Source organism: Sparus aurata, chromosome 14 (genome assembly GCF_900880675.1).
Source record: "Sparus aurata chromosome 14, fSpaAur1.1, whole genome shotgun sequence".
Taxonomy (NCBI): domain Eukaryota; kingdom Metazoa; phylum Chordata; class Actinopteri; order Spariformes; family Sparidae; genus Sparus; species Sparus aurata.
Genome location: NC_044200.1, coordinates 15,457,246 through 15,484,338, shown reverse-complemented (window position 1 = coordinate 15,484,338; position 27,093 = coordinate 15,457,246). Strand labels below are relative to the sequence as shown.

The 27,093-nt window shown below is 40.2% G+C and overlaps 1 protein-coding gene across 1 annotated transcript in view; it reads right to left on the bottom strand.

Moving 5' to 3' along the window:
- Window positions 1-27,093, bottom strand: part of exoc4 (exocyst complex component 4) — a 116,229-nt gene that overhangs the window by 68,674 nt on the left and 20,462 nt on the right. Inside the window, exons 9-11 of the mRNA XM_030439459.1 lie at window positions 21,440-21,585; window positions 21,221-21,309; window positions 3,796-3,892 (exon numbers count right to left, since the gene is read on the bottom strand). Coding sequence (XP_030295319.1) covers window positions 3,796-3,892; window positions 21,221-21,309; window positions 21,440-21,585 — 332 coding nt within the window. The remainder of the gene's footprint in view (window positions 1-3,795; window positions 3,893-21,220; window positions 21,310-21,439; window positions 21,586-27,093) is intronic.

Below are 27,093 nucleotides of genomic sequence, written 5' to 3'. Positions count from 1 at the left end.
TTGCATGTCTATGTCTGGCTCTCGTTGGGTTACATGGCTTCAATAAGCATGACATACTTTCTTTATTATAAGCCTATCAGATGCAACATCATCTGAAACATGAGTGGGGTACTTAATATGACATAAAATGGAATGGTAATACCCGCAGGGAAATTAGATTAATGCGCCAGCAGAAAGTGATATTCAGTGAGGCGAAAAGATCAAATGTAATCACACAAGTAGAGATGAATAAGAATAGCCTTACTCTTACATCTGAATACATTTCAAATAGCATGGAAAAACTTGCTGAAAGTAATATAAAGCACATTTAAGCTGATCTGACAAGTCAAGACGTGATTTGACACATTTTGATCAGATTATTGTAAAATAAATGCCCCTAACACAAATGTAGGTTTTAGATTTCTGTTATGGAAATGTATGCAAATTAACAGATATTTAATTAGATAATGCATAGTGTGCTTTATCCAAACTTAAAATTGAAGGAAACTTCAGTTAGTAATCAACAACTAAAGTTTTATGGTGATATCTTCACCTGTATAGATGTATAGAACTTTACAAGAAAAATGGCCTTTAAAGATATGTTATTTTTCTCATTCCCCGAGACAGAAATCTCCACTTCGGTAGCACTTGCACACACCAAACTTCCCCATTTTATCATTCATACCCTGAGCTATTGAATATTTGTATTCCATAAGAACATGTTTGAAAATAGTTCTTTTTACAACTGTTTACAGTATTTTAGCATTTTTAGCATGATGAAAAGAAATATCCACAAGTCCCTGTGTAAAACCCTTTGACTCCTAAGTTTCAAAAGAATTAAACTATAAATATGAACCTGGCTTTATCCAATTTTCACATATTTGTTCTGAAAATGTATGCAAATTAGGGTATCATATATAATAAGATCATGTCTCATTTGATATTAAACATGACATTTCAGAAGGTATCCAATATAAAAAAAGTTATCAACTGGGGAAGGTTCATGGTGTTAAAACTATTACCGTATTTACCTGTGGCGTTTAGCCTAGCTGTGCAGCAGAGGTTACCATGGCAATCCATGCCAATTAAAAGTGAGCCACTTGGATACCGGAAAACCCGATTCAATTCAAAAGATAGCTGGATACAGCCACAGGATGAAATCCACACTGCTCCAACAGTACGGCTTAATATTTGATTCAACAAGTACACAACCAGGGAATCAATGAAATGAAGAACTAAACATTTGTGTGTCATTTGCAGATGTTATGCTTCTTTGGAAACCAGGTACAAGCAAAGATTTGTAAATCAGACATCCAAGAACAAAGTAAAGAACAATACATTTAGGGAGAGAAAAACAAATATTCGACAATCAAACATTAAGACCCTGTTGTCTCACACGCAGACATACACCACTGATTTCCAGTGCTGCAACCCCCAACTGCTTCTGTCATTAAAGCTGCCATGAGTTGCATGGCTGGCTGCAGGGGGTGTAGTGATCCATCAGAAGCGTGCCAGAGCTCCGCCATTAGAAAACCATCTGCAAGAAACAGCGCTCCATTGGCACTAGAAGTCTAGAGAGGGCAGATCGGAGGGAGGGAGAGAAAGAGGAGAGAGCCCTGTGTGCAAGGCAGTTTGGTGTGATTGATATGAACCATTACAGACAACATGGGAGAGGTTGGCAGAAAGCTAGTCACCGTTTTATTTTTGGTCATTTGTTCAGACAAAAGCTTGGCCAGGCCCACGGTGAGCAGGGGTTGAACGTCAGAGAGAGAGAGGGAGAGTGTGTGTAAGAGAGAGGGACTTAGAGAAAGATTCACGGCAGAAGTATAAGAAAAGGAACATGAACACACAGGCAACCGTCTGCAGAAAAAGACATTAAAGCACACACAGACACGTGCATCTAGACACACAAGCAGAGATGTCCTTACTCTCTGAAATCAGTAATTTGCTTTCAAAGACCATCGATCAATCAAACAAAAGGTAACATGACAACTGACAATATGGCTTGGGTTAGTGGGGATGTAATGAAGAGCAAAATGGATCTGATAGATCAAGTGCAATCTAGCTTAAACTAAGTGGGTGGGCTGTTTTTCTGCGATTTCCATATTGTTTAGTAGTCAGTCTGACATTTTGTGGTCAGGGTATATACAGAGCTGCCAGTATGCTTAAACAAAAGGTCAGGAAAAACAAAACAAAAGCATCTGTTTAGTATGGAGTCATAGGAGTGCCGTTTGAAAATAAATAAATTAGTAAATTAAAAATTGTGTAAAACAAAGACAAATAAATAAGAATGTAAAAAATATATATTTTCATATTTTATAAAATACAAAAAATATATATGTCCAATATAACTACATTTTACAAATAAAAACTATATATAGAAAAAAGTATAGTAAGGTTAGGGTTATATTAAAAATATAATATATGTAAAAATATATGTATTAATATATAATTAAATAAATGGACAAGCAAATGTGAAAATAAAAATACATGCTTATAAGTAATATTTTCTATATTGTTAATTGTCTTTACATTTTGACATTTAATTATTCTTTTGTTTATTCCTCCTACTTGCATTGTCTTTAATGGCTTTTTTCCCCCCCAAGTCTGCCTGAATTTCACTGACTGTAAAATCAAAGAAACTTAGTAGAGAGAAACAGCAAAGCAACTTACCTACATCATTACACAGTTACAGCCCAGATGGCCTGTGTGAAGCTATAGCTCTCCAATGGCTGAGAATGCAAGATACTTTAACAGTCTCTTAACCTGCCAGCTTTGTACAAATCTGAGGGATGAATGAAGAGTTTGTAAAAAAGGCACACTTATCCTGCCTCAATGCATTAAAAATATGGTCCACAATTTTAAAATTGTAGAAATGTATGCCAAAGCACCATAGTGTGGAAGTAGGAAACATCACTGTTTAATGGATCCAAGAAGGTAATGTATCACTGCTCGGAGGCAAATTCAATTAAATTGCTTCACTATTAGATTTACACAACTCGCCTGGGACCACAGTGCTGTATAGAAAACTACCAGACATACAGAACATCATGACAAAGACAACCCTTCACAATACTCCAACTTAATGGGAAATAAAAGCAAGGGTGGTAGTCAATTCCCAACTCCTGGATGGTATCAAGAAAACATTTTGAACTGAAAGTACAGTATATTACATCAGGTTTGATTTATGATATCCCACTGAAGATTACAAAGTCCGAAATCGATAAATGGTCGCTAAGAGGCTGTGTAATATAATTAGTTAACATTTTACTGGTATTGAGTCATGTCCCAGCCGTCATATGTCTTGAGTGGCTTGTCCATCCCTCTCTGAGTATGACACTGCTGGCCATTTCACACGTGAACCTCTTAAAATTACTGGAATCCATGCAGCCGGCTCCAGTAACGACAGCAGGTTCTGTCAGTTATAAGCTTTTTTTTTAATCTGATAAGTCACGCATTGCTGGACATCAAAAGCATAAACATTCCCATTGTTCACACAATTCACCAGAATAAAACTTTAATGATAACAAAACTACTTTTTGGGTTGTCAAATTGCTGTGACTGCTTTATTGCTTCGCAGTACTGGCATTCTATTCTTCTTCTACTGTTAAATTAACAGTAAAGGCTTGAAATTATGATTTACTTATCACTTAATTTATCTTAACTTGTGACTCACTACTTCAGCACTTTCATGAGTGCCTGCAGGCGTCTTGCTGTTTCGTGTGTTGCTGATCACATTCCCGATAAAAACTAAAAACACATCTTGAAACCACGTTCCAATCAATTTTTGACTGGATGTATCAGTCGGTGCTGTACCTGAGAAGAGGCTGGAAGATCACTGTGATGTTCCTCGCTCCTGGCTTACACACAAACTTCATTTCTCCCCCTTCAATCAGGTTGTCATCAGCACCACCTGGAACATAGGAGACAGGGCTCAACCAAAGATGTCACAATAGATATCCAAACATAAGCTGTGTTCAGTTCCACAGGGTACACAAACCGTACTCACTACTCCCTGCTACCTGTTCAGGGAACATTGGTTAAGTGAGCTTCCCCTGACAAAGAAGTTCTGTTCAGAACATCCGTCATTGTCACCAGGGTGGAAATCACTTCCTCTGTGCAGTAACCTAATAACGTAAACACCTTGGATACCTGTTGCTGAAACTTTGGAAATGTTACACTACTGAAATAAAATAAATGTGTAAATATGTAAATAAATCTGATTTGATTATAATCTAAGATGTATAGTGTCATTTATAAATATATTAACGTTTTGCAAATTATAAACAAATTGTTATGTAAAATTGGTGTGTATTTTTCTCTAATTATTATTTTTATGTCATATTTATATAACCTCATTCTTGATAATTAAACAAATCCACAAAATAAGGGCCACAAGATAAAAAAAATGGTGATCTTGCTGAAATATTAGCAATATATAACTGCGATATGATTCACAATTACTGGGAACAATTGTTTTTGCACCACAATTCTTTATTTTCACTGTAAAAACTACTAAGTCATAAGGATGTGACATCTGTTGGAGTCTGTAACAAACTAACATGTTTTCTTTTTTACACTTGGATCTGTAGGCCAGAGTAGCTCTGCAGCACTTCATTATAATCATGTTTCCTCACAAATTTTGCCTTTATGAAAATCTTTTTGGGGGATTTTTAGTATAATTTAAACATTTGTGCGTAAATACACAAAATAATGATAGGTTTTTGTCAGTATTGTCAATCTTACACTTCTAAGTTAAAACAAGCAGAGATGCTGGAGTAGTTATAAGGTCAACAATAGCTTGTCTCCCTTGAGAGAGTATTTGATTTATAGATTGCTTAAGCTTTTAGGTAACTATTTAATTGGTTCTACCACTTAAATAGTTCCCTGACAAAGTGGTTCTACCACTTGAATAGTCACATCAATAATGATAAATTAGTTTTAGTGACAATACATACAATGTAAACTCCTTTGTGAGCTCCAAAGTTTGAGCAAATGACTGTTGACCTTCCCTACACAGTTCAATGTTTCATTTTGTGCTTCCTACAGTTTAACAAATGATTTAATAGGCTGAATACCCTCTGCATTCCATTTCACAGGGACCTACTAGGTGATTTGATAGCACCTAATGCAGCTTTTGTTTCAGGGGGTGCTTTAACTGCACAATAGGGTAAAATGGATATGAGCAAATGATATGCAACATTTAGAAGATGCAGATTTATGGACATGAAAAGACTCAAAACTTAACAACCATCACCTCTGTCATTCAGCAAAACACCAGATCCTAACAAACACCTGTAGGTGACCCTGAACTCTTAACTTCCTGGTAAGATCATGTAGCAATGATGTTCGCGCCATTAATCGATATATCTAAACAAATAAAAACTACAAACGTTTGTGTTGTTTGTTTCAGAGGAATTATTCTGAAACACTGTTACATATTCAAATATTTCGTCATTACAGATGCACAAAGTCAGCCACAATGAACACATCACTCAATCAGTGCAGCTCTCCATCACAAATTTAGATGCACACCACATGCTAATACTGCTCGATGCCCCTGCGTCACTGCGTGGGTGAACCCCACACCTAACAGGGTTAATCAGAAAATCATTGCCACATAACATGCTCAGAAAGGAGTGGAGGCAAGGGGGGCGGGGGGCAGCAGACAGGGACGAGGCGAGATCATAGGGGAGAGAAAGAACACCAAAGCTCATTACCTCCACTCATCCTGAAGTAATCAATATAATTGATGGAGGAGAAATTGCGGCTCATTGTCAATCCAGCAAACTGCAAAGCAAAAGGATTGTCTGTCTCTGGTTGTGTGTGTGTGTATGTGTGTAAAGGTTTTGAAAGAACACTTTGCATGAATGCACACACACATGTTGACGTCTATGTTTATACAGTGTTCGCAGGCAAATTGAGATGGAGGGTGAAAGCGGCGAGACGGTGGCATTTCCGCCTTTATGCAGAGGAGAAATTGTTATTCATTAGAATTTCTTGTTTTGGGTTTATGATTAAGTCCCATGGCGCTCAGAAACAATACATCCATGAGACTGGAAAACCAGACAATGCAATAAATAACCCTCTAGATTCAAAACCAAGGGAGTCTGATACATTTACAACGGAGCTCTGTATGTGGGAGAACTTTGAGGAAAAAGTTTGCTTTTCAGAAGACCCTGAAAGAAAAATACCATCAACACAGCGAATGCACTTTCCCATTGCATTCTGGTAAATTGAAATGAGGTGTGTGTGTCGAGTGTACCGAGTAGGTTAAGTGGAACCACTGGACAGAAATCAAACAAGACAGTGATCCTCGCTACTTTGATAGGCTTTCCAAATCAGCGAAGGTGTGTGTGCATGTGTGTTCAGAAATGGCGAGATCTCAGTTTGGCACAAAGCCTCGCGCTGCTGTTTTCTTCTGTTTCATTTCCATGTCCAATACGGCCTTTGCAAAGCGTGTGTGATGTAACACAAAAGACACTTTGCCATAGTGCGAGAGCCTGTTCCACATTACCTGTGCAGCCTGCCTAGCCTTGCATTCAAATGCATATCAACCCATTGTTCCCTGCGCCCGGGCTCCATAATACATTTCTAATGGAACAAGCTTCATTTGAAAGGTATAGGAGACAACACTCTCCGTATTTTCATTAAAATGACAAGAGAAGCTCGGGTTCCATCTGAAACTTTCAAATCGAGGGTTTCTGATTCTGATCCGTTGCCGTGAAATCTCGCCGGCACGGTGAGCTCACATTCGTGTTGCTAAGTGGCGACGGAGATGAGGTCCGATTCCCTCAAACCCTCTCTTTCTCCACTTCTCCATCCATCCATCCTTCCTTCGGTGCCAATTCAATTAAGACTCAATTACAGTCTCCTAAACAAAGCTGCCTCCAATGCACTCTATCCCTCACACTCATTCACATTCACATTCTCACTCTCTCTCTCTCTCTCTCTCTCTCTCTCTCTCTCTCTCTCACTTATCGTCAATGCGGAAAGAGCTGGCTAAACTTTTGTTTCCTCGTCATCAACTTGCAAACACCCAAGTTCCCGTGAATAACGTCAACATGTCACAGACTCTGGGGAAGTTATCATTACTTGTCTGCTCCAAGAGCCACATCTAACTGGCAACCACACCCACGAACACAAACACACGCAAACCAAATTGACTACCATGTATGTATTCCCAATGACAGTGACCAATTTAATTTCATGCTCTAAACATCTGCATCCGTGTCAGACAAAAGAGGCGAGGAAGAGACCTCATTGAGCCATGGGGTCTGGGACCAGCTGCCAGCAGGGCATGGCGCTGATGAATATTAAATAGGCCTGCATTAATATGCATAGGATTCTTCAGAGTTGTCTAGACGTGACAGGGTGGCTCTGGTTTCAGGTCGGGGTGCCACCAAACTGCTGCTAGCCCTCTCTCCGCTTGCTGTGTAAAAGTGCCATTTTGTTTGCGGTAGCTTGTGTGTGTTTGCGTTTTGTGTGCTCAAGTATTCGTTAACGTTGTTTGGCCGAGTGTCTGTGCATTTGTGTCCCTCGGTGTGTGGTCTGATCCGGGATTAGTGGGAGGGGTGTGCGGAGGTGTGGTGCTCAGTGGGACGGCAACTGGAAGCTGGAAAAGAAGAAGTGACACATTCTAATGTGGCCAAATCTGCCTGAAATCCCCCTTGAGGACTACTAGTTTGTCTGCACACACACACACACACACACACACACACCTAAGCAGACATGACACACAACTTCTATCCATAAAAACATCCATGGATTAAAGGAGGAACAAACAGACAGGTTGAAAGACACGTGCGCTTGTGAGAGCCTAAAACAAGTGGATCGCCTGAAACTACATAGATACCATATGCTCACAAACTCACATAGTGACACCCCTCCAGCCCCTGTGGTGCCTTAGCATGCGCTCCCCAGCCCACATGTAATCAAGTCAGGCAGTGACTTAGTGAAATTGCATTAGCTACACTTTCCTGGGTTTGATGAGAAACGGGTTTGATCCTGTGATGAATTCCGGCCCTGCCCAGATTTAGGCAGGGAAAGAATGAACGTGTGATGCCTTCTTTAACACACTCCGCCGTCTCGCGGGACCAGTGTGATTCTGTGTGCATCTGCGAGCGTGTCAGGGAGGGCGAGATGAGGAAATCCAGACAGACGGGAGAGGGGAGGAAGAGTCATAATCCCTAATTTACAAGTGGTTTGGATCGGTTTTGTGTCCGTTATTTAAATGTGCGTCTGTACGGAAAAAAGGACAGTGGCAAACAGAGAAGTTAGTTCAAATATTCACTATGAAATGGGCAAGTGTTGTAACTCCACTGCGCTTGTTGAGAGCTTCTTAATGTGCAGATTTAAAAGGCACGTGCAATTGTTTTTTCTTGACTTTATTCTTGATTTTGTCGAGATTTTCTTGAAAGAGTGTAATCTGTGTTTTTGCTGTGTGTGATTTATTTACTTTTTTTATGTCTGAATACGATACAACATGACATGCATGCAAACATTGCGATCATGTTGCAATCTCTCATTCACAGCCAGTGTGCCAAGGGTTCGTGTCAACTCAAGAGGATCAAAGATACCTGTGATCACTCTGGCTGGACTCTGATTGGGACTGGCAGGAAAGCGGCTGGGTGATTGGTGTAACTGACTCACAATCATGTCCCTCAGACACACACAAAATAGGCACACAAGTGAAACAATTGGCTGCGCTGGTCAGGAAATTAAAATCAAAGCACAAACACGCTCAATCAAACACGTCACACTAATAAACACAATACAAATATGACTGGTAGGATTCAGCAATATCTGCGCCTCTCCACAGTATGTACAGTAAGTGTTGGCCTATAATAGAAGAGTGAGACAGTGCTCTTCCTTTGATTGAAGCCCTTAATCTGTGCTGTTAGTCAGCGCTGCACATTTCAAGCTAAATTGTGCAAATAGAAAACGCCGTATAGAATAATCCAATTTTCAACCTCAACGGCCTCATCTGTCTGTATGCTATGTAAATGACTTTGGGTGTGATCAATTCAGGTAACATCCTCCACGTACAAATAGGATACATTTAATCTTCTGCGTGTGCGTGTGAACTAATCCAGAAGATTGGCAGCCGGCTACATATTCAGAGTCGAAAACCTGCTGATCTAATTAGAACGATTTCCGTGTCAATAATGTATGACTCTCTGGTCAATTCCGGGCAACCCATTCCACTCAGACTGTCTTCATGTCTGATTGGGTCTTAATGAGAGCCCTCTATTATTAAAATTAATTTGATGGGATGGTATCTGCTGCTCCACCTTCCATGAGACCAGATCCACCGCTCAGGTGAGAATAAACGGTATAAATAAATAATAGTATAAATAAATTCAGGTGCAAATTGAGTTGGATTAATTATTAAACGCGTCGCTGTGGCATACAATGTGTCTCAGAGGTCTTAAGTTTAATGAATGCACATCTGTCAGTGGTGGTATGACAACAATGCACTCCAGTAGCAGAACGAATATTAATCGAGCAAAATGTCTCTTCAGAGACACGAAGGAAAAGTCATCCTAAAATAAGGGACATTTCCTGGGGAAAAAAACCTTTCCGAACAGATGGAAATGTATGTTGTTTGTCTTTCAAACTTCAGCAATGACAGTGCAGTTTCAAACTGTTGGCAAGTGGTTACAGTGTTAGAAAATAAGCTTTGTGCAGGTTTCAGAGGAGTCTACAGCCATGCTAGCAGCTCTGTGAGAGCGTCCTTTGGCACGGTGGTACTTCGAGCGAAATGCAAATGCAACAAGCAGTGCTGACAGGCTGGAGGAGTGAAAACTTTGAGCGGCTGGTAGCACTAGAGGAAAAGTAAGACGAATACCAAAGTCAGATGAATTTATCTTTTAGGGACCTTGAATATAAGAAGCAAAATTCATAACATGCAACTGTGTCTAGAGTCCAATTATCTTCCACGGTGCAAAAACATACAGGTTTGTTGAACTAAAAATTCACTTGAGCATTGGTGTGAATGTGTTTGTCTGTATGTTATGTTTTCAACCAGTTCAACTTCAGTGAACAGAGACACATAATTGTTCTGTCAACCAACTGAAAAACCATCGTGACAGTGCTGACCTTTGTGCGTGCATGTGGTCACTGAACTTTGAGCACCACCTATTTCGCGAGGAGGAACAGATTCATTTCACTTTGCCACTTTCTAATATGAGCACGCTCTTACCCGCCTCTGCACAATGAACGCTTATATTTGAAAAGGGCTTTTTTTTGTATACCTCACCCCAAGAAATGGGTGCAACTCCAACTCGTACATCTAAAACTATTCTGATGGTTCACAAACACCACCAGAAATAATGTGAAGAAAAACTGATGATCAAACACTGTTTATCCAAATTAGGCTTGTGCGGACTGGTTATCGGATCATGTATTTTAACCAACTATCAGAAAAATGATCTCTATAAAGTGCACCAATTTATTGTTGATATTTATCGTGGCTCACCTGCTGAGCCCTGTGAATCTGCATGAGGAACTGCCAAATTTGAAAATCCTTAATTACACACCAGTTTTGTGTCTCTTCTCCATCGATTTGACACCCCAAATGCCTTCTTTCAAAAACTTTTCATATGTGTAGTTAAAATTATGGGTATGATCTGGATTGTGATATTAAAGATTCGATTATAATGCTAAAGTGAACATGATGCAGTGATATTTGTCATGTGTGGTGTAGGCTACTGCGTAGAACATTTCTGTGACTTTTATTGCATATTACTCAACAGAATTAATGGCAGGCGAACTTGACCATAACTGTCTCTGCTTCAACTCATACTCTGTGTGTCCCCCCCATGATAATGTAGGATGCCGTGCAAGATATTATGACACAATATCGTCACACCAAGCACACACATGGATTTTCAAAGAGTCAATGGAAGATATGCTTTTCTTTGACACCAAGTTGTCCTTGCTGGCATTTCACTGGCTTTCTGTGATGTAACTCCCCCAACCCCCTGGAGATCTGATGGAAGTTCCTGACCAAACATGACTGGATTATATGAAATGAGAAACAATCACCCAACCCGAATACGAACTTCATGAAGCACCACTATCATCCCTAAAAAAAATAAGTCAGAGGTGACAAAACAGTCTGTAAAAACACAAGGTTTCCTTTAACTGCACCCATTACAGAAAGCTCTCTGCCTCGAGAACATTTCATTATATTTTGAAGTGAACCAGCATCACCGTGCTCACTCCAATCATCAAGGGTTTAAAAACACTCTTCACTGACATGGTCTCTTGAATCTGTCAACCATAAAAAGAGAATTACATATGAGTGATTGAGTACATGTGTGTGTGTTTGTGAGTGTAAAGCGCAGGAGAACTAATCGGGCAGAAAACCACGTGTCATCACATCTTTGATTGGACCCAGCGGGGAATCAAGACCGCATGCTGCACAAGCTCTTCTTTACCGGAAGAACCTGTTGCATGCTGGGAAAGCAAGGGATGTGTGTTGTTTATTTGCCTGGCTACCAGTGAGGCTGCTGCAGTGCAGGTGCCAAGGTCTCTACAGCCTCACATGTCCTTCCATCCTGTTTTCCCTTCTACCTCCATTTTTCATTTGTTCATCCCTACATCTCCTCCAATCAGCCGTTCTGAGATTAAAAGTAAACACAGAGGTGACAGTCAAAGCCGCCAATGATGACAAGACCAATGCTGATTAACATTAGCCTCAGGTTTAGAAAATACACCAAGCCATTTCTCTCTGATTAAATGTCTGCACTGTGTAAACTATTACAAGAGTGCTCCCCTTCTGTTGTCCTCTGCATCCACCTGTCACTTCTTCCTGCCTCCATCTTCCCAGTGCATTTAATGTTTAACTTATCTGTGCACGTCACTTTCCAGGGTGGATGTCATGTGAAAATCTCTGTGACTTATGGCGACATGTATGTTTTTTTGTTTTGGTTTTCAGTGTGTCTTTCTGAGATAAAGCCGTTCACATTTTGATATTTGGCAAAATGCTTCCCTATATCTTACAGAAAAGGGTTCGGTCCTCTACCAAGCGAACAGCGGGTTTTAAAATGGAAATCAAACTGGCAATAGACAAGCTTTTGCTTTAATTCACCACTATAAAATATTATCTGATTTCATGTCTCTATTTTTGACTAAATCAATGAATAACAACAGTTTGTCCTGTGTCATTGGTAGTTTCTACTCTGAGGAAACGGTAAAGCTGTCAAATTTACTGTCGCCACTGTTTTCTTATCTCAGAGTCCACAGCATTGCGAGCAGGTTAACTTTGTTTCAGAGCTTCAGAGGCCAAACACGACTACGTTAAAGACATGTGGTGCGGAGACAAAGGCCCTTTCAAATCCAACACAGAGAAATATGTTTGATACGTCATATGAGTAGATATCACTTAACCCTACTGCATAGACTAGCCACGTCCATCAGTGGCAATGAAAATTAGCTTTCTCATTGTTAAGATATTTCAGTTTGGAGGCCATCATTGCAGAACTGAATAAGACGTGGATGCAATGGTTACAGTTAATGCATTAATTTTGCTTGACATCTAGTCTTACTCCTGGGCTTGTACCAAGATATTTATGGCTTGTATTTGGATAATCATGTATGATTCATATTTTGTATAAAACTGGTGAGCCACAGTGCATGAACTGAAAAAAACAACAAAAAAATGTGTGTAATAGCATCAATTTTGTCAAGATACTAACTAAATGTTTTGTTTTCGTCCACAAATGTATGAAACCATTAGCCAAATGCTTTCAACTCTAATATCAGTCTTTAAATAACTGCCAGCAATGTTTTTTCCATTATCATGCTCCCATCATTCAGTTTGCTAACCAGGGGCTTGGTGAGGTACGATATAGTAAAACGCTGATTTTATTATTACAAGCCACAGTGCATTTTCTACACTGTCTCCATGCTCCACTCTAATTTCACCACCAGAGCTCCTGTAATTCAATCACTGGTCCCACAGCAGAATCCAACACTGCATTTGTGTTTGTGTGTGTGTGCGCGCGCACGCATGCGCGTGCATGCGCATGTCTTGAAAGATTAGGGGGTGGAATCACATCTCTAATGTTTTTACCAATCAACCTCCCTGAAATCTATGTACGAGCAAATTGAACATGATGAGCCCAGGCCAACACATACAGAATTACTGAGAGCTATTGTACGACATCTGCAGCAGTCTGTGTATGTGTGCCTGTTTTCCACAATATGCAGAGCTGCTCCATATTTGCTTTTGTGCTGAACACAAATAAAGGCTTTTCACAGTAATAGCCTGTCAGGTAACAGAGGTACCTTGCATTTTATCTACAAGCCCAGTTATGTCACTGCGGAAACAAACCAATTCATAAAGGTCTGGCACCTGAGCAAGAGGGGGAACATGTCATGTTCTCCTGACATTCTTGCGCTGTGCAGAAGTATAGACTCCATAACAACATGTCATTCAATTACAGCATGTCGTACATATAAGACATAACTTGCCATGCATTCTTTATGCAGTGGACACACACACCCACATCCAGTATGAAAGCCCTCATCAGTCATAGATAATGACATGTGCCTTTGTGGGTAACGTTCCATTAGGAATAATGGCCATTTGAAGGACACTTTTGAAAACAGAAATGGTGATCCTAATGACATTCTGTGCATAGAGAAGTCTATTAACCTGTTAATCCATCTTTTCTTAGTCTTCTCTTTGCTGCAGGGTAAGTCGTTAAAAAGCAGTATTGAATTCAGTTATGAAAAAAAGGTGCCTGTACTCTGTGCAAAACATATTTTCTTTAATTTCCTTAAGTGTTATTCCAAACTTTTCTCAACGCTTGTGAATTGTTAGCAGATATAATATTACCTCTCTTCTATCTAATTTATGCCCATTTAATTCAATCTTCTGTTTTTGAAGAGAGACATTTACTTTATTGAAAATATGGAATCGTTTTTATTTTACAGCACATACTGTAAGATGCAATCCAGAGTTTAGAATGGCCTGAAGACTTGGATTTTGTTTTGTTTTTTTTACATATTTATATATTCTAAGTCCACAGTCAGGTCTGTAATATTTTTTCTCATACACAAGAGCTAAGCCAGTTGGAGGGAAAAAAAATAGGACTAGTGCTTACTTTATGCAGTCTGTTTTTTTTTATCATGAAGTAATACACATTAGATTTATCTACATCATTGGACCGACATGCCTTTTAGTGGGTCCTTATGAGCATTTAACATGTTGCTGACTTTGACAGGTTTTAGTTTTGTTATAAATTGTTTTTGATCTGTTAGTGATTGAGTCTTCCATGTTGAGACACACGCACAAATCTATCAAAATCTAAATCTACAAGTGGCAAAGAGCAAAAGGAATTTAATGCCAGAAAAGAAAGATGAAGCATCATATCTTGACTGAGCATCAGTGTACAAGCATTAACTGGAGGAAAAAGAAAAAAAAGAGAGGCATCAATTGCAGCCGAGCAGGTGTCTTTCTCTTTCCAGCGCCATAATCCCATAATAATTATTGACGTTTTCACCGACAAGAGTTCCATCCAAGCTTCTGTTTATGAATATGATAAATCATAATTGCAAGGTCAGCGGAAGTCAAGTATTGATCCCTCCACAAGATGAGTGAACAGCCATTACTCTTGAATTTGTGACTACAAATGAAGAGAATGGATGATTGGATGAAGAATAAATGAAAAGGCGAGTATGTGATTTTAGATTAGTAACAGAGAATATATGAAAGTGGTAGACTGGTGTAGAATTAAAGGGTAATTCCACCAATTTTCCACATTAAAGTGTGTTAACAGGTCCGGTAGTATAAAGTCTTTTGTGGTTCCAGAGGAAGCTGCATGTAATGTGATAAACTGCCTCCAGTGATGTCACCCAATGACTATGTTGCATTGTGCCTACTGAAGGTGTCATTTTTTGAAAAGGAAGACGATCAGGGGAACAAAAGAGGCGATATATCTGGTTCTGTTAAATCGATTTGGCTCATTTATTTTTAAACTGTCCAAATCGTCCAGTGGTGTTATGGGAGTGGAATGTATTTGAAAACCTGGTGCCTACATTACCCACAATGCAACTTAGCCTGTGTGACACCACTAGAGGCAATTTATCAGATTAGATTAGCTTCCTCTGGAGCCACAAAAAGGCTTTATGCTTCTTTTTTCACACATAAAGTAGTACTCCCCAAGACCCGTAAACATAATTACTGTGGAAAAATGGTCTAGTTAACTTTTTTTCAGGAGCTGTCCAAATAAATAACATGGGATATGCTGTTTTTTGGAGTGCAGCGTCTGCCACCGTTTCTGAAAAAAATGCATTTCCTATCAACATTAGACATTTCCACCCCCATCAAACACAATCCCAGTTTGGCCAAATTGTGTAACATCACACGTCACTTGTCAGGAACATGCGGTTTCCGCTACTTCAAGTTACATACGCACATTCACTTCTGTGAAGACGTGGCGATCAACATCTGTTAGCCCCATCCCCGATATCCCACCCACCATCCCCTCTACCCTGCTTCTCCCACATGACATTTTTCCATTTGCACCTCTTCTCCCTCCCCTCCCTGGTGGGGTGTACAAATCAGCCTGACAAGGAACACCACTTCTGGTCTCCCCTCAGCCGTCATCTTCTTCCTCCTCCTCCTCCTCCTCCTCCTCCTCCTCCTCTCCCTGTCCCTCCCCCTCTCATGGGAACATGATGCTATTATACATAAACAAGAAGCCCCTAATGCAGTTGGCTTTTCTTCTCTATCTTAGACTGAGCATAAAGGTATAAAGGGATGGGAAGAGAGATAGTTTGGACTCAGACCGACAGTTCTTTTTGTTTGCCCGGACACCCTGTGAACAACTCTATTTGAATATCAAAAGAAAAACAGGGAAAGTGTGAAATAGATTCGGAATAGAATTGATTATGAATACATCTAAAGAGTTGCAGGAGGTCAGAGGTGGAAGAGAGCTGGGAATGGGAGAATATGTACATGCCTGCACAGAAAAAGGCAACGTCTGAAGTGTGTGTGTGTTTGTTTAAATCCGGAGCAACTGTGTGGTGGTAGGCAGGTTTTGTGTATGGCTGTCACTTAGGCGAAGGGGGTCGTCACTTCAAACGTGTCCCAAGGCAAGGCAATATCACAAGTGGCACAATGAACAGCCGTGACACAAGGAGAAATAACATTTTTAAAAAGGCTGGAAATGCATTACTGACTGCGGTAGTTGTTGGGATATATTCACACTTCACCTGCCAGATGACCACTGGGGCGCTTCGAGTCATCCGCTGCCTATACACGCGCTATAGAGAGGCAATAAAAAAAGCTGAGGGCAAGGATGTAAAAGCCTAGTGGTTGGGAGAAATGCAGAGGAACGTAGAGGCATGGTAGCACATCTATAGCTGGAAAAAATGTTATTTTCATAATTTATTCATAGGGAGTGTGATTGAATCTGGAAGCTCTGTGATTCTGAAGTAGTGGTTTGCCAAGGATGAAAATGCATCCACAAACACTACATACACATTTAGACAGGCAACTGACGATCTGCTGAATATATGAACACCATATACATGCTCGAGCTGGCAGTCTCACTACATAACACATATTCCAGATGTGGCTACATATGGAGCCGTAATAGAGTCTTTTAGATGAGGCATCGGATTCATTGGAGCGTACCAGGCGTGTATCAGTGAAGAAGGGAAGCAATTAAATCCCCCCCTGTGTTTGCATGTGTATGGGAGGCATGTGAATACAGTGTGCGCCTGTGTAGCCGTGTGCATGTGTGTAATGATATATGGCGGGGGTCCTTACAACACTCAGGAGACATAAATTACAGATATTACAGATTAATTTCAAACCCATTAGAGATATGTGACTGTGGAGAGGTTAGAAAATCATTACACATTCTATTCAAGCGCCGCTGCTCTGATTCTTATTTAAAGATCTGGGAGCTTGAACAAAGATACGAGACATACGGCAACCTCTCTGACATGAAAATGTATTTTATATTAGGGCAGCAACAGTTCATCGACTAATTGATTAGTTGTCAACATTTAAAGGCTCTGTGGAACTTCTGTGTTGTTCTGGAAACCGCTTATTAGTTTATGTTAGCAGACAGGAGTCCTTGACAAGGAAATCTACAGTCGAGCAGCATTAATAACTTCAACAAATCGTCCACGGGCTTGTATAGGTAACCGAGAGAGGGTCATTTTTCATGTCATGTTACAATCTGCTCACATATGGCCAATAGTGATTAATACATGTACATTTCTACAAATTGTTCCATAGAGCCCCTATAAAATTAATCACCAACTATATTCATAATGAACTTATCTGTTAAAAGTGACTACGAGGAACTTTTAAGTGTTTATGAAACAGTCTTGTGATTCCTCTGATGATTATAAATGACCTGTGACAGCAAACAAGACCATCGGCGAAAAGACTGCTGCTTTTATAGTTAGTTATTATTAAAGCCTGTGCTCGGGTCTGATCACATTTTTCATATTCAATATTATATATATACACATGACCTCATCGCGATCCATCCTGCGGTCTCTCTGTCACTCACTTCCATAACAAATAGACCCAAAAGGGGCCGCCAGAATCAACAAAACCTGAAAGCGCCTTGTAGTCACCTATGTAATTTTCAACGATATGGATATCAAATGTCATAACTTCATCATTTTATGCTATGAGACATTTTTGTAAAATTTCTTTTCAAACATTAATTCTTAAAGGAGAACTTCGGTCGATTTAAACATGCAGCTTCATTGCTCAAGCTACCCTTGACTTGCCAGTACCGAAGACGCGAACAAATTTGGTCCAGCCATTACAGAGCTTCGTGAACGGAGATGTAGCATTGAACGCTAACAGCATGGGGTCAGAACTTCACACTGTGTTTTAACCGTCTTAACATGCTCCACATCTCACACCAGAAGTTATGCAACATCAGCAGACACCTTAGCACACAGCACTGTAGCGTGTATGACTCAAAATGAATAAAAAAGTAGTTAAAACAGTGTGTTTGTGCAAGCAGCTACTTACCTGTTTGTTGACATCCGTGTGTTCCGGTAGCTAGACCAAACTAGTCAATCCGTCGAGCGTGCACTTACTCCCTCACTGGCGGAGACGGAAACGTAATCCAGCATTTTCGTGTTTATGTTCATAATGTACATGTCCATGTTACAGCCTGTCATGAGCCATGAGCCTTACAATAGCCTGTTTAGCCTGTTAAGTGCACACTCGATGGATATGCTAGTTTGGTCTAGCTACCGGAACACACGGATGTCAACAAACAGGTAAGTAGCTGCTTGCACAAACACACTATTTTAACTACTTTTGTGTGCTAAGGTGTCTGCTGATGTTGCATAACTTTTGGTGTGAGATGTGGAGCATGTTAAGATGCTTAAAACACAGCGTGAAGTTCTGACCCCATGCTGTTAGCGTTCAATGCTACATCTCCGTTCACGGAGCTCTGTAATGGCTGGACCAAATTTGTTCGCGTCTTCGGTACTCGCAAGTCAAGGGTAGCTTGAGCAATGAAGCTGCATGTTTAAATCAACCGAAGTTCTCCTTTAAGTTATGGCCAAAAATGTGTCATGTGAGGTCACAGTGACCTTGAAATTTTACCTCTGACGATTTTACCTTTTGGTTTAAATGGACCTTTGCATCAAACTGGAAGGAATTCCCTCAAGATCTTTCTGACATATCGCCTTCATCAAAACGGGATGCTGTGAGATCACAGTGACACTGACCTTGGACCAACCAAATCTAATCATGTCCAAGTAGTCATTTATGTCAAGGTGTTTTCGTTAACGAAAGTGGGATAGCATGAGGTCACAATAACCATGGGCTTTGACTGCCGAAGTCCAAGTGGACATTTGTTCCAAACTTGAAGAAACGCCTTAAAGGTGGCATTAAAGCTTCTGGGATTTTAAATGTCAACATTTTCTGGTTTCTTTACTCCTCTTTGACAGTAAAGGGATTATCTTTGGGTTGTAGACAAAAGAAGACATTTCAGGACATAATCTTTGGCTTTGGGAAACACAAACAACATTTTTCACCATTTTCTGACAGTTCATAGAACAAACAACTAACTGAATGAGAACAAATATGAGACATATTAACTGACGATGTTTCATTAGTTGCAGCCCTGTTTTATATCAGTATTTGATCATTCACAAAAGTACTAAATGCAGCAATATAGCAAAAGCTTCTGCAAAAACTGCAGTCCTGACTTTTTACTCTATTTAGTGTGTGACCATTTTTCTTCCTTTATTAATGGTGCATAGCTGGATTTAAAGTGAACAATCAAAAGTTTTATTTCCAAGGCTGCTTTGGTGAGCATCTGAGTTAATAACTATATTGACTTGAAGCAGACCGTTGAGAAAAGAAGAGTTTAGGAAACTCCAAGTAGAGAGACTAAGAGACACACATGACTAAGCTTCAAGTGTTGAGTAATCCCACAGCCAGAAGAACTCATCAACTCAATCTTTTCCTCTCCCTCCCTCCCTACAGTAAGTTTAATTTGAAGAGAGAGAAAAAAGTCCCTTTCCACACCGTCTCAATACATATTTTTCTAATTTCTTCCTTCAGAAATCTCTTAATGGCTTCTGCGCTGGACCCTGATGAAAACAATGACTTTTAACCTTCCTCTACCTCCCTCCCTCCCTCCATCCATCTCCCCCCGCCCCTCGATCGCAGCAGACTTATTTCACTTTCTAAATGATTTCTTACTCCTTCAATCTCTTTGCAGCCATTCAGGCCTCGGCTTGGGCTTGTGGCCGGTGCGACGCATTGTGACAGGTGAAATGAAAGCCCAGAGAAATCTCATCTTCTTATAAAACGCTCCAAGGCATTCAGCCAGTCAAAAAAAAATATTTTTTCCCTCTTTCTTTCTTAGGCGCCGACAGATGGAAGAAAAAGGGAAAAAAAAGTGAGCTGTTATTTGAAGACCATTTGGGGTTTTCCTTTATCCGCAGTTAATCAATGCTGTTCTTTTTGTGGCAGGGGAGCTGAGGCAGTACATTTTGCATACATTTACAGACCAGCTACTGTATGAGTGCCACTTTTTTGACTACAGCCTGCATTGAAATGTCTTCAACAGATGTAAGACAAGTCAGTTCTTTGCTTATTTTTAAATTGAATACAAGAAATCTTACCAATACTCATTTCTTTAAAATAATTTACCCATAATAGTCATAACTCATTATGTAGAAATTGCCAAAGGATAATTTTTGACTGTGGAATGTAGTCATTGTTGCAGATTAGTACTTTACTGTTATTCTATCTCTCCATCTGCTACCTTTTCAGTTTCATCCAAACAATGTCAATGAGGAGCTCGATGTGAAAAAAAAAAAGGAATAGTAGCAGACAAACAGCGCTGTCAGGCACTGCTGATTGAAACCTCAAGGTCATAGGCAGAGAAACAGAGAGCCAGGGAGTGAGAGAGACAGAGGGAAACAGAAGAAGTAGGAGCAGTAGAACAGCTTAGACTCTCCAGGGTCTGGCTGTGCAGCTCACTCACCGTGCTATTTTGTGTGTGTGCGTGTATTTGAGTGAGAGGTTTTCAAGGCCTCTCCCTGTAGGCGGATTCTGCAAAGTCACCCTGCTCTCTGCCTCTCGTCAATCTCTCTCTCTATCGCTGTCTCCCTCTCCACACCCGTTGTCTGCCTTTCTTCTTTCCTGAGTGTAACTTCTTGACCCGAAAGCTGTCCTTCCTATCTCCACTGCACCTTTTGTTATACTGCTGCCCTCATGCTCTCAATCCGCCTCTCCATCTCCCCAAAATCCCTCCATCAATATGGCTGGACCCTTCCACACCCTCCTGCCTCCACCGTCTCTCTATACTATTCCAAGTCGAGGTAAAATACACACCTGTTTGTCTTTTCAATAAGCTTGTCGGCTCCTATTTTTTCTGCTCTTACACAACTCATGCACCTCGAAGCTCCCTCACTCCTTCCATCTTTTCATCTTTCTGCCTGACCGCAACCTTCGCTATGAGTTCCTGCTGCTCTTTTCTCTCCCACACACTGCCAACCCAGCCCAATTTATCCTTTTTTCTCTGTCATATTTTCCCAAGTCTACACTGTTATGTCAATACTTTTCACACCTTCTGCTCTGTCATCTCTCTTCCTCTTCTTTCATCTCGTTATCCTTCCACCCATCTTCATGTCACAACTCCAATCCAGCTGTTCAGGGAGCCATCACATCCCCCACTCTCTCTTTTTTTCTATGCCCCATCCCTCCATCCCCCCTCCTCACCTTGTAATTCTCCGCTCTTGCTGTAGAGTTCTCGCCTCTGCTCCCTCAAGTAGGCACTCATGCTGATGGCATGGGAAGACGATTCAAACCTGCAAAACACACAAAAGGTTCAACAAGTTGGAAATAAGACATGACAGCATAACGGTAACATAATGCAAAAGGAAAAAAATAATTACAATAAACAATGGTCTTGGCATTAGACAAGGGTGTGATCCTTACTTAAAAAGCGACTGCTTGGCACGCTGTGGTTTCTTCTTTGCAAAAAAGGCAGCAAACTCACTGCCAGTGCTGGCATAAGAGAGTTGAGCCGATGGCTCTGTGGCACTGCGGCTGTTCTTCACATCCAGATACTCCATAAGCAGAACCTGATCACACAGAACACTAGGTTAAATTCTTAAAAGCTGAAGAAACACAGATAAGGGGTTTCACTATTTTTAATTAGAGAGGGTCACAATGCAGTTGGTCCAACTAACGGACAAATTTGTGAACGCCGACTCACTAAAACAGTCCACGAGACACAAGATGAACACAAGAAATGAAGATCATTTCCTGGAATAACACAAAGTTACCACTTCCAAAAGGATCAATCTAATTTTAGGCCCTTATTTATCACATCCATAAGCGTCCTCCTGATTTTATTAGAGCTTAGATAATGTAACATGAGTACTCAAGCTTACTAATGACAGTAAAGCTCCCGCTCATACTTATTTCCTGTAAACTCTGCTCTGTTCACTCAACAACTTATTCACAAGTAACTTTTTTTATCAATAAGGCCCTTGTACAGGAGGACTACTTTGGGATTAATGGTAAAAAGAAAAATGCCCACTTTTACATATATTTACCAGACTATGCTCCATCTCACTGAAGCTCACTGCAGAAAAAAAGCATTTCCCATTCTGTTTTTGATTCAAATGCTTGGTTCATTAGCCTGACTGAAGTTCTTATAGAAACATTTTACCTTGAATGCATCAGTGCATCTCTGTAGCACTGTTTTCAATTTTGTTCTACTGTTCTACTGTATTTTATGAAATAATTCCTATATTTTCTTATCACTTTTAATGTAAGAATGCAATTTAAAAAATACATGGTTAACAGGCCTATCTAGCCAACAAGCTATGGACAGCCTTCACAGGTTCTGTATTGAGCATGGCTTATTAGTACTACTTTCACTACGTATGTATCACAAATGTAATACAAAAATACCCTCCAAACTTTGAGACAGAAAAAGGCCATTGACATGACTGGGTGCCATATAATTCTCACCCCTTCTTCTATTTCCCTCATCTGTCTGCATGATCCATTGGGAAATCCATCAATGTCTGATCATGCTTCATGAAAATCTTATCAACTTCTAACAATAGCTGAGGACAAGCAAGTTGAAACTCCGGCCAGACAGGGAAAGTTAACTTTCCCCACTCTATCATTTTATCTGCACATTCCCTCTGTCGCTTTCATTGGCTCTCATTTTTCAAAATCTCGCAGCGCTTCATCTCTCATTTCTCACATTTCTATTTTCTCTCTGTTGCTCGGTCCACCTCTGCTCATCGTCCCCCTTTCTCTCTCACCCTTCCTCATTCCTCTCGCTCTGTGTGAATACATATGTTCTAAAATAGCCTCCCATATCTAATAGCTTCATAATTTAGCAGGGCCATTTAGCCTGTGTGTGTCTAATTCTGAGGCGCAGTGTGGGTCAGCCCAGAATGGGACAGGAGTAATGGCCAAGCAGATGGAGATCCATCCTGACCATAATGATGTAATTAGCGCTGCGGAGAGCACACCCCTGTCATGCATGGGAAAGCCTTCACATGCAAGCGCTGATATTAATTCAAGTGCGCATATATGCACAGGTATCCATGAAAAAATAATCCATAAGAAGCTGGATTTTGAGATTATGAGATTTGAGGGGTTACTACAAGAAAAAACACAAATATTAATACTTCTGATGAAAAGTTACATTTGTTTGCCGTCATAGCTCTTGGTCACAGATGTTCATGTAAATATGCCGGTCTTACATGTGCACACAACCTTCCATCGCACATGTAGTTACTCTCTAACCCACTTCCCCACATCACAGGCAGCCCTGGAGGCCATATCACACACGCACCCTCTCTGACCGGCAACACCAGGGCCTCCACTTGCCACTAGCCTCTTGCTGCAGCTAATCCTATCAGTGTATTAATTACTAATGATGAGCCGATGGAGCGAAACCCCCTACTTGCTTGCAAGCAAACGCCCAAGTAGACTTAATGAAATGCGAGCACTGGGCTGATGAAGGGGCTCCGACCCTACTTAAATTGCATTAGCCCAGAGACAGAGTGAACTTTGGAGGCAATTAACTGGACAACTAGGACAGAGAGGAAGATAGAGGAAGAGAGGGATGGGAGGCAGAAGGGAACAACAAAAGGAGAGATAAAGGTGGGACAGAGTTGTGAAAAACAGAAAGAGCAAAGGATAATAAGTGGAGAATGAACACTGAGCAGAATGCTAAAGAGAAAAACGGAAGGGAATGGAGAGAGGAGAGAAAACAAGAGACCAAGTTAAGTAACCAATAGTTGCTGATTTAACACCTTTAAGTGAAGAGACTTGGTTTCCCCGCCTCTACTTAAGAATCTCCTATTTATTCCTGTGAGGGCACACGCCTTGAGATGACAGTTTCACCCATCTATCTCCAATCAGCAGCAAAACGTGTTACAGAAATAAACTTGCAAAACTAAACTTTTTTCAACGTCACGTCAAACTTTTAAAGCCGCCTCAATAAAAAGCGCTACATTGGTCCTAACAAGGTTGCTTTGTTGCAGAGCCAAACCACAGCAAATTAGCACTTTCTTTTCTTGATAAAAGTGGATAGGATGACAGCAACTAAATATATTTCAATCTCATTGTGCAGTGTGCAAACAAATTATCAAGAATAAAGGAACAGTTTTAGACACTTATCTTCATCCTTGATTGTCAAGAAAGTGACATGAATGCAAGATGATGCCCATTAGACTCAGGTGAATAGTAATCCACTAATTGTTGCAACAAAAGAAAAACAACTTCACAGTTCTCAGGTGGTGATAATTTTGGTTGCAAGTCTCCCACTCGTAAAGTTCAGTGTATTGTAATAAGGAGCAGTAAAAACAACACTGAACCAAAGCCTTTCCTCTTGTTCAAAAGTGAACATGTCATATAAAGGGGAAAACTAACCAAAGGTATCTGTTTTGTTTGATTCAACAGTTTCCCTTCCATCTGTTGAAGACTGTCTGCAAATCACTAATGACTACAATTATTTGTATGAACTAGAAGCACTGTGTTTGTCTCCACACAATGAATAAGACAATCTCCCATCTCTTCCTTCCTCCTCCCTCTTACCCATCAGGTCAAGCATATGAAATCTCATTAAAATCGCTATTACTCAAGCAACAAAGAGGCCTGGATCCTATTACTGTCACCTGTGTGTGACCGCACAGCTCATCAGTGAGACACACTTACAAAGTGACATATATTGCATATATGAAATATATATATCAGGCATTAGTGAAAGGAATTGGGTTGGATGACAAACAAGCTTTCGTATAGGAAGACTTTCTGTTGCTTTTGCTGTAGAATCACACTTAACAAAAGATTAAATCAGACAGGGTGAAGGTATGCCCGAAAGGAAGAGGTGCACCCAGAGCATCACATCTACACAAAATAGCGCAGATACACAAGTGACGAAAATAAACTAATTAATTAGTTTACAATTTAGGTGGTGATGGAGCCCAGAGCGCTTCTGAATGGGAGCCAGTTTAATTTAGTAGCATTGATAACTTTTGACGTAACTGGCTTCCACTATCGAGGATGGCAAATGGGAATTCATGGAAATTACGCAAATATAATTGTGACACACACTCTCATCTCTCAATGCCTATAATTTTGGCAGTAGGTGGTATCAGGGGAAACAAAATCGAGTCTCCTTCTACATTGACTTACTTGTCCAATAACTTCAGGTTGGAAATCTTACATTTAAATATCAAAGAATCCTCACAGCAATTTCTTTAGCACAGATTGATCTTGATAACTTAGACAAAACAGTATCTCCATGCTACATTAGGTCAGTGACAATCCACTGTAACGTCCACTAGAAGGTTAGAGAGACGAGAGAGGAGGAAATTAACTTCCTGAATTTACTAAAAACCAATATCCAAGGGTTAATCTGTGAAACAGTGGATGTTGAAAAAAAGAGGTGGTATGTAAAGATGTGAGACATGGCAAATGGCTCTTCACACCAGATACCAAGACTAAGCTCAAGAGTTCACATCAACTCAAGCGTGTGTGTGTTTTGGGTGCTTAGTTGCGTGAGTGGGTGGAAATGCAAAACTCACATCTTTCTCAAGTGCTCCCTGACAAAGACAATCATTTCCACCACAAAAATTCAATGTAATTCCATCAACCAAACAACCTTGTTCCACACTTGTGCGGCTTGGGTCTCGTCCCAAACTTAAATCAGTCCACTGGGCTGAGTGCTAAGTTCTATTAAAAATTGAGAAAGGCATCATTGAAGTCAGCTTTTGTAATTCATTATCAGCACTTCCATTTATTTCCTTCAAACCAAATGTCCCGAACTCACTCTTTGTGCTCAGAGCAAGTGTATAATCATCCTCAATCATGTCCATTAGGGCCCAAACTCCCAACAAATCAGTACAATTAAGAAAGCATGACTCAAAGCCTTGCAGGTGAGCACTTGAGTCATCGGAGGAACTAGGCAGCCATTTGCCTAAAATTAAAGAAATAAATAACACTTTATTTTCTCTTCCCCTGTTTCTAACCTCCCCTTCTTATTAAGTCACGTCAAAAGCAGCTGAGAAAACAATCTGAACAATTTGTTCCTTTCTCAAGGCTTTATTGAAATCGGCTGTTTTCCCACTAAATCCCTCGGCTGGTGTCTCGTCACAAAACATATTGACTGATATCTCTTGCTGCTATCTTGAAGTAAAAGTCTAAAGTGTCCTTGGCCGTCAAAGAAAGTGTTCTTTATACACCCTGTATTGATTGTGTTCCCGAAACTTCAATAACCTTCACAAGTTCTGACAGAGCTTCAGCCACAACTACTCCCGCAGCACCGAACTACTGCTAACCGGTGGGGGTTCCCACCTGGAGCGTACTGCATCTAGTCAATCTTTTGAAGGCTATCTTGTTGACAGAGGAAGGGAAGATGTGTCTGCGTGTTCACTGGAACCCACTTTATTTCTCTCAGTGTCCTTGCTGTGTCCTCAACATGCTTTTCTGATGCAAAAAACTTTTATATGTGAATGGATTTGCTCTAAACAAAGGAGTAAGAGGGATAACAGCATAGTATGTCATGCTGAATGCCGTTTCTATGGATACTATTCTTCAGGAATGTGTGTGCTTTTGATTTTTATCTCCATGAAATAGTGAAAACAACAGTCAATATACTGAAAGGGCAAGGACATCTGCATGTTCTGACTAACAAAGTGGAATGAAGTAGGTTGAACATACCTTAACACAGGCCAGTGATAATATTACTATTCACCATAATTGGTTCTAATTATGAGTGAATTATGCCACTAGTTTATTCTGTTTCTGCTTTCAGAGATTGTGGTAGTCTTCAGAATTTGAAAATACTTAATCTTTGAAACTGTAACTATGCAGTAAATTAAGTTAAAGGGTTAAAGTTATGTGTTGTGCTGGAAGCTGGTCGGAAGTTTATATTAGCTACTCAAGCAGCATTATAAAATCTTTCCCTGACATGATACATGTTGATTATCTTCCAAAAGTTGGAAGACTGTACTAATGTCATCTGAGATCTTTTTAATTTAAAGTTGAAGCCAAAATCATGTTAACAGTGCAGGACACAATAATGTGTACCCATCTGCAACACAGAGTCATAAATT